The sequence below is a fragment of the Morone saxatilis genome, unplaced genomic scaffold, assembly GCF_004916995.1.
Source record: "Morone saxatilis isolate NCDOM2014 unplaced genomic scaffold, NCSU_SB_2.0 Contig1, whole genome shotgun sequence".
Classification (NCBI taxonomy): Eukaryota; Metazoa; Chordata; class Actinopteri; family Moronidae; genus Morone; species Morone saxatilis.
In genome coordinates, this window is record NW_023339651.1 from 20,926,048 (window position 1) to 20,934,386 (window position 8,339).

At 44.5% G+C, this 8,339-nt stretch overlaps 1 protein-coding gene and 1 long non-coding RNA gene across 2 annotated transcripts in view; both read left to right on the plus strand.

The window, feature by feature from the left end:
* The first annotated feature begins 4,788 nt into the window (after window positions 1-4,788).
* LOC118325604 lies at window positions 4,789-5,312 on the plus strand. The gene is made up of 3 exons (XR_004796612.1): window positions 4,789-4,900; window positions 5,044-5,112; window positions 5,222-5,312. It is a non-coding gene; the product is annotated as an uncharacterized LOC118325604 (long non-coding RNA).
* Window positions 5,313-5,832: 520 nt separating this feature from the next.
* Window positions 5,833-8,339, plus strand: part of LOC118334385 (voltage-dependent T-type calcium channel subunit alpha-1I-like) — a 3,687-nt gene continuing 1,180 nt past the window's right edge. The window contains exons 1-7 of the mRNA XM_035670291.1: window positions 5,833-5,868; window positions 6,176-6,301; window positions 6,852-6,941; window positions 7,387-7,573; window positions 7,672-7,817; window positions 7,966-8,075; window positions 8,181-8,314. Coding sequence (XP_035526184.1) covers window positions 5,833-5,868; window positions 6,176-6,301; window positions 6,852-6,941; window positions 7,387-7,573; window positions 7,672-7,817; window positions 7,966-8,075; window positions 8,181-8,314 — 829 coding nt within the window. The remainder of the gene's footprint in view (window positions 5,869-6,175; window positions 6,302-6,851; window positions 6,942-7,386; window positions 7,574-7,671; window positions 7,818-7,965; window positions 8,076-8,180; window positions 8,315-8,339) is intronic.

Here is an 8,339-nt window from a genome sequence, read left to right on the forward strand (position 1 = left end):
GCATACACTGTCTCGTACCTTGCCGCCAGTTGGGGTCCTTTGCTTGATCCAGAGCCAGTTACTGCTTTTTCGAGCATTTTACATGGACTTGATGGCCGTTTGGGGGAGAGGCGACCCTTCATCCCTATTTTTCTCAGCAGGACTGGTGGTAGATGTGGCAACATCCCCTGCATCCACCTCCTACCTGGGAAGATGTTGTCTGTCCAGCCGTTCTGGGATGCTTCAGCTGCCAAATCGGAATTATTTGTTCTTTTTCCTCCCATAACAGGCCTCTTCAACCCATCTTCCCACAGGTACTGTTAATTCCACACATATGCCAGCTTTGTTGTTGCAGACCACGGACCATGTTTGGCCGGAGTGTCGTAGCCACTATTCTGGGGGGAAACACAAGGCTTCTTATCAAGGTCCACTTCCAATTTCCAATCCCGCGCTGATTGCAGGATGCTTGTATCCTTAGGTGTTGTCTAATTCAATTCAATTCAACAATATTTTGTATAGCGCCAAGCATAACAGAAGTATCTCAGGACACTTTTCAAATAGAGCAGTGTCTAGACCGAACTCCTTATAACATTTACAGAGACCCAACAGTACCACCATGAGCAAGCCACCTTGGCGACGGGGGCGAAGGAAAAACTGCCTTTTAACGGGCAGAAACCTCGGACAGACCCTTCGGCTCTAGGTGGGTGGTCATCTGCCTGACCAGTTGGGGGAGAAAGGAGAGAGAGAGAGAGAGACAGAGAGAGACGAGAGAGAAGAGACAGAGAGACAAACAGATGTACAGCAACAACAGAAGCAACAACTACATTAACAGCAATGATCGATGACGATCATGAAAGAGACCGGACGACGGCGACAGCACAAGACAGGCGGACAGAGAGAGCGACGACACAGCAACCGGCCAGCAACAACAATAGTCAACACAACTAATAATAATAACGATAATATCAGTGATATTAGCAATGGCAGTCTAGCAGGACCATGGCAATGCTCTTGATGTTGCCAGCTGGTACAAATTTGTGAGTTGACCCTGTCCTGCTGATGTTTGTGGGGAGGTTTTGGTGGTGGTTCGCTTCTGTTCCAGTATTAATGCAAGCTCTCTTGAGTACTTGTTTATGCCGCAAGTATAGCGCCCCTTGAGTGAGACTTGTAGTGCACCCCTGATAGAATGTGCCTTAGGGATGCCGGTACATGACACAGGGAACAGGGTGGGATCTTCTCCATACCACGCTTTCAGATTTTGGGGGGAGGGTAGCAGATCGTTATGTGGCTCTAATAACAAAACTCCAGCCCACGCTCCCTCCATCTGCCCAGATGTCACGCCAGCTGAGCTTTTTCTTCTCCATGCCCCCCAGTTAGTCCATCTCCCTTGCTTGGCCATCTTGAGACGGCTTTGGGCATATCGCTCTCACTCTCCTGTCCCGGACTTCTTCTACCCATAACGTGTCTCTTCTGCACTGATGTTGCTTTGTGCCACAGAGAGTTTTTGGAATAGTCCGAACCCTGCCTCCCATGCTGTACTTGTCCAACCACACATCTGAAGTGAAGCGCAGACTTTGCACTCTGAACAGCTTCTGATGGAATCCACTTCCTTCCGCTACCACACGGGGGCCGCTGTTTGAGTGACTGCATCCTCGGATTCAGTTAGGGTCATGACGAGCCTTGCTTGGTGCATTTGAACTCTTCCACGAGCCCTGGTGATGTAATTCCAACTTGCCATGTCCGTAAAGTCCAACGGACTTAAACAACGTGAATTCCAAGCCATTGCCTCAGCTGTGTGCTTATCAGCCGTTCCAACTTTTCAACCTTGGGATGGGGATCTCATACACAGCTAAAGGCACACAGAGTCTTGGGAGTATGCCAGACTGAAAGCACCACAACTTCAGTTTTCTGGCAACAAGGTCTTGCTGATGCGCTCCATGTACTTGCTGATATAATTTTTTTAGTTGTTTCAAAATGCTCGGTGTCTTGAGCTTCGCACATACCATGCTTCCCAAGCTCTTTACTGGCATTTCTGAGACTTGGGACAGTGATTCCGCCGACATGAAATCTCTGGTCTGTGACTTGGCCTTTCTCACGATGAGATGCTTCTGCACTTACTGGGCTTTAACTCATCTCGCCCATGTTATATTTTGATGAAGTTTCTCCAGCAGTCTCTTGGTGCAGGGACAGGTTTTGAGTGTTGTTAGATCGTCCATATAGGCTCGAATTGGTGGTAACCTCTGATTACCTTGTCGTCGTTCTCCTCCCACGACCCATTTCGAGGCTCTGATAATGATCTCCATTGCCATCGTGAAGGCCAATGGGGAGATGGTGCACCCCGCCATGATGCCTACTTCCAGCGGTTGCCAACTTGTGGTGAAGCCTGATGTTGTGAGGCAATCCTGGAAGTAGTGTTTCACTAGATTTGTGATTGTAGTCGGCACCTGGAAGAAATCAAAGGCAGCCCACAGAAATGAATGAGGGACTGAACCATAGGCATTGGCCAGATCGAGGAACAAGATGTGGAGAGCTTTTCCTTCTTTCTTTGCAGTCTGGATTTGATGCCATATAATGCTGTTATGTTCAAGGCATCCCGAGAAGCCTGCCTTTTGGATTGATGTGTCAATGAAGTTGTTTTGTTTTAAATACTGTGTCAGTCGTTGTGCCAACACACTGAAAAAGATCTTGCCTTCAATGTTCAGAAGGTTTATCTTGCTTGTCCCACGCCACTCTCATGTTTTTCCACAGGATTTTCAAAACGTCTGGAGAGTTTTTGTAGACACTATATGGTACGCCGTTAGGGCCTGGTGCAGACGCCGATCTTGCCTTTTTCACTGCCTGCTTCACCTCGCTCAGCTTGAGAGGGCTGATATCAAACTGATGTTGTGGGGGTGATATTGGAGGGATGTCAGTGGGGACAACGATCGGTTCATTGTTTTTTTCGTCAGTATAGATGGCTCTCAGATGCTCTTCAACCTGATCTTTTGATGTTTTCAGGGATCCACTCTCCTCCTTTGTGAATATGCCTTTCACAAATTTAAAAGGGTCTTTATAGAAATCTTCTTCCGGCGCATCCGTAGGCTTTCTGCTCGGCGGAGTTTTGAGAGCCTGTGTTTCAGGTCCTCTTGAAGGAGGTTGATGCCTTCCCTTTCTTCTGCTGTCACCTTTCTCCACAACTTTCTTAGCCGTCGCCTCTCTTTCACAAGTTGTTGGATTTCTTGCAGCCGACGGGACTTGGGGATGGGAAGCATGTCTTTCTTTCTGACTTGATCTTTCACTCCACATTTCTCCTCTCCGTAGTTATAGATAAAGTCGCCCATCTTCTCCAGCTTATTCTCGGCTGATCCTTTGATGTTTTCTTAGGATAAGGCTTAAGTCCATATTGATGGCTTCCCACTCCTTGCTGTTAGACTTCGGCCATTTCACCAACGGCTTACGTCCTTGCATGTTTTCTTTTTTGTGGTGGGTTGAAAATCTTGGACTGGTGGTTCTGCCTGAAGCTTCCTCCTCATTCCCTGGGGTGCTGATTCTCTGTGGACTGTGGGTTTCTTCCTGCCGCTGAGTTTCATCCGACTGATTTAACCTTCCACTTGACAGAATCCGGTCAATGCGGGGCCCTGAATTGGTGGTTTTCAGGCATTTCTTCCGTCCTTGATGTACCTTAAGACCATGGATTGATGTTACTTTCACCCATCCACACACACAAGTCTGAAGAACATGGCCAGCTGCTGCTTTCTCAAGAGTATTGCCACTTCCTTCATTCGTTGTCATGTCTATTCCAAGGGTCATTACTGGGAGGTCAGTCTGTGAGTCTTCCTGCGCCCCTGCTCTCGCAGGCTCTAGGGGTATTCTTCTTTTTGAATTTTTTGTAGCCAGATAAGGTGGCTCTTGTACCCTAAAGGGTGATAAATAAGACTTTAAACAAATGTATTGCCAACTAAGATCCAAACACACACTTGCCTGCCATATGCAGCAACAGTGCTTTTTCTGTGATTTACTACTGCTAGCTCATAATGTGCAAGGGTCAATTTTAGCAAAAACTTAATTAAATTAAGTATTTTTTACTTGTATAATCCACCTACAATCTGTTTTCCAGGTCCAGGTTGCATTCATTTATTAACTTGTATCATAAAGAATTATTGTTATATAGTGCTGATATAATAATTGTAGGCTATATCATCTGCTTTTCCATCATGCATTTATACTTTGGCCAGTATGATTGTGAAACAGGTATTCTATGTGGTGAACCCACTGACATATAAAAGAAGGATGTCTCCACTTCCTACCATTGTACAAAAATAACAAAAAATAAATAAATAACGCCCCTCCCTTCCCTCAGAGTCAGAGTCTGCGCAGTAGTGATCGCGGTTGGTGCCATACTATCTAAGTCCCGCCAATACGCCTGGCTGACTCAATCACGAGCAGGGCTAAGCTGTCAATCCTGATGTGAAAAACGTGTGATAAGAACTACCTAGCTTTATGACCTACACTGCAGTTAGTCACCAAGGAAACCAGAAATTGCAATTGATTCACTGCATGGTCCTTCAACCAGCCAGCAACCTGTTGTTGGTAGTGCATGGGGAGTTTTGTGTATGAGTTTTAACAAACTAGTTATAAAAAAACGCCTCTTTGTCACATTTGTCATGTTTCAAGAGATAACTACAACAATGAATACAGGGACACAGGATTATTTTTCATGTCACAATGTTTTACTTCCCTCAGCTTTCTTCTCATGTTTAACTGACTGCTGATATTTTAATTGAAGTGTGTGTGTGTGTGTGTGTGTTTTCGGTTTAGGTTCCGTGTCTGTTTGCAACGTTTGATCATTCACACCACGTTCGACAATGTGATTCTGATCTTCATCCTCCTAAGCTGTGTCACCATTGCTATGGAGAGGCCCGCGATTGAACATCATAGCATGGTGAGACACACATGACAGACACATGCAAGCACAGACAGACACACTCACACAGCTGGATGTCATGTACTTCATGAAACAAACGATATGAGATTGACAGTACTAAACACACAGAGATTAAAAACCACTCTCACTCTGGCCTGTAGGAGCGATGGATCCTGGATATATCCAACTACGTATTCTCTGCTGTCTTCCTGGTGGAGATGATTTTCAAGGTAAACAGCAGTTTTAAGCGTAGAGGCTTGTCTATGGAAATGGCATTATTTTTAACTGAAATATGGATCAATCATTTTCTTGAAGCTTGTATTGTTGCTTTGACACCAGGTCCTAGCTCTTGGTCTGCTGTTTGGGAAGGAGAGCTACTGCCAGTCTTCCTGGAACATGTTGGATGGTTTGCTAGTGTTTCTGTCTTTTGTCGACATCTTCGTTACTCTGGCGAGCACAGGCAACAACAGGCTGGGAATTCTTAAAGTCTTACGCCTGCTCCGCACACTTCGCCCACTGAGGTACTTCTTTTTCTCTGTTAGTGTGTGTAAGCATTCTACCTTGTTTCATGACAGTTTTTTGTCTGTTGGTACACGTGCTGCTTCTAACAAACATCTGTTTGTTTATGTTTGTGTGCTCCAGAGTGATCAAGCGAGCCCCGAAACTGAAGCTGGCTGTGGAGGCTTTGATTGCCTCGGTTAAACCCATCGGGAACATTGTTCTCATTTGCTGTGCCTTCTTCTTCTTCTTCGGCATCCTTGGGGTGCAGGTAACACGCACACACACACACACACACACACACAGACACACCACATAGCTTTATTCTTCCCGATTAACAAGTAATGGCCGACTAGCTTGTTTGCAGTTGAGATCAATAGAATATACAAACGCCAGATCATTGGCCGCTGTTGTATGCCATATTGCGGAAGGTCAAGATCTGCTAGTTAACAATGCTGAGAGTTCCAGATTTCACTGCAACACCAACTGTATTCATTTTGAACCGATTTTCATGAAATTTGGTTCGTCATAAATTTAATTAAAATCAGTTTAGAATTAACGGTCAAGTGTGTGGGATTTAGTGGCATCTAGTGGTGAAGTTGTAGATGAAACCCCATCGCTTCCCCCTCCTGTTCCAAGAGTGTAGGAGAAACTATAGTGGTTGAGAAAAACGTGTTTGGTTTGTCCATTCTGGGCAAAGAATGCTGTATCTTCGTTTCTATATCTGTAGTTGAGAAGGTGTCAGCACAGTGGTAAAATAACTATCTTTGTCTTTGTCTCGCACAAAAACTGTAGCTGTTCAAAGGGAAGTTCTACCACTGCGTGGGTGAGGACATACGAAACATCACCAGCAAGTCTGACTGTCTGACGGCCAACTATCTCTGGAAACGGAAGACGTACAACTTTGACAGTCTGCCTCAGGTATGGACAAAAAAAAAAAGGAGAAATCTTAGAGCTTGAAATGGTGTGCCTCTCATGCCCACACCTTTTACCCACTGAGAGAGGGCAGCTGCAACAGACGCTGAACGTGCTAAAGCGACAAAATGTAAAGTTTGTACAGAATACAGTTTATCTTTGTGGATTATATTGATGCCAAATTGATAAGAAGACTGTCGACACATAATGCACTTTAACTTATTTAACTCATGGCAGTGTGCTGTAAAAGGTTACCCTTTGTGCCTGTTATTAAACTACTTTACTAATTAATGTGCTTGTCATAAATGGTGTTCTTAATGACTCCTGATGAAACGTAGTTTTAAGACCAGTCAGACTCCTTGTGAAAGGTCTGTGTGTGACCCCCTGTTAATGAGACAGATAGTGGCGTTGCATGAAGAGATCTGACAACTTTGAAAGTCTTGTAGTGTGTCCTGGATAACTGGAAAATCCTGGCTTGATCCATTATGTAGGTTTTGTGAAAGAGCCCTCTGGAAAATCTCTGTGTGTTTACAAGATATTTCCATTCTCCATTCAGGCTCTGATGGCCTTGTTTGTAATGTACTCTAAGGACGGCTGGATGAACGTCATGTATGATGGACTGGATGCTTTGGAAGTAGACAAACAGGTATTTATGCTTAATATTGTTTTTACACTGATGTTTTTCTGTTTTTACACGAGTCTGAATTTTCATCAAATCTGAAGTAAATGCAGATACATTAAAAGGAGCAGCAAGCACATGTCAGTATGCAGAGAGAAATGCTTCACAAGACAGCAGTGTAAAAAATGTCTTTGTGTATTGGTCGAGGCAGACAACCACCCACCTAGAGCTGAAAGGGTCTGTCCTAATGGTTTCTGTCTCTTAAAAGGAAGTTTCCTTGCCCCGTTGCCAAGTGCTTGCTCATGGTGGGAACTGTTGGGTCTCTGTAAAAATTAATGCTATAAGGAGTTTCAGTCTAAGACATGCTCTATTTGAAAAGTGTCCTGAGATATCTTCTGTTAAATTCAATTGAATTGAAATTAATTTGTACGCACAAGACAAAAATAACATCTGATGTCTCTTCTCCCGTCAGCCTGTGATGAACCACAATGAATGGATGCTTCTGTTTTTCATTCCATTCATGGTCCTGAGCTTCGTTCTCCTCGACATGTTTGTCGGCGTCATGGTAGAGACTTTCCACCACTGTCAGCAGGAGCAAAAAAAAGGAGACGAACACTTACTAAAAGAGGCTGGAGAAGCAGGGAAAGACCAGAGCAAGGGTAAGGAGAACGTCTATTTGTGAGAGTGTAAAAAAGCTAAAGAGAAAGGCTGTCTGTGTACATCTGAATATCCGCATCTTTTTGTGTGTGTGTTTCAGTAGAAACCCCATATTACGCAGACTACTCCCCCATCCGTCGGTCTATCCACACACTGTGTACCAGCAACTTCTTGGACCTCTTCATGACTTTCATAATAGTCCTCAGCGTCTTGGTGATGGCTTTGGAACATTATAATCAACCTCCGGTAACACACACACGCATCCACACACACACATTAAATCACTGCCTACAGGAGTGGCAAGCGTAGAATTTCCACAATAAAACATTTGCATCAAGTCTTTATTTAACCTGTGTGTGTGTGTGTGTGTGTGTGTGTGTGTGTGTGTGTTCAGTGGGTACAGAAGCTTGTGGAGTATTCCTACCACGTGGCTACAGCTGCCCTCATCATTGAAGTCCTGCTGAAGCTTGTGGCATTTGGTGTGCTAAGATTCTTAAAAGTCAGGTAGAGTGAGCGACAGAACAGACGTCTGTTTCATGGTTAGTGTTTGCATGTCTGATAATGTAAGTGCCTGAATGTCACATGACTTTTGCATGTGTGTGCATTTAGCTGGAATCTGCTGGACGTCGCTATCATCTTAGTGTCCATCATCAGCGTTATTTTCAACGAGTTGAAAGTGATGGATACTGTTCTCATTAACCCCAGCATCCTGAGGGTCTTCAGAATACTCAGACTAGCACAAGGTACACACACACAGACCACACACAC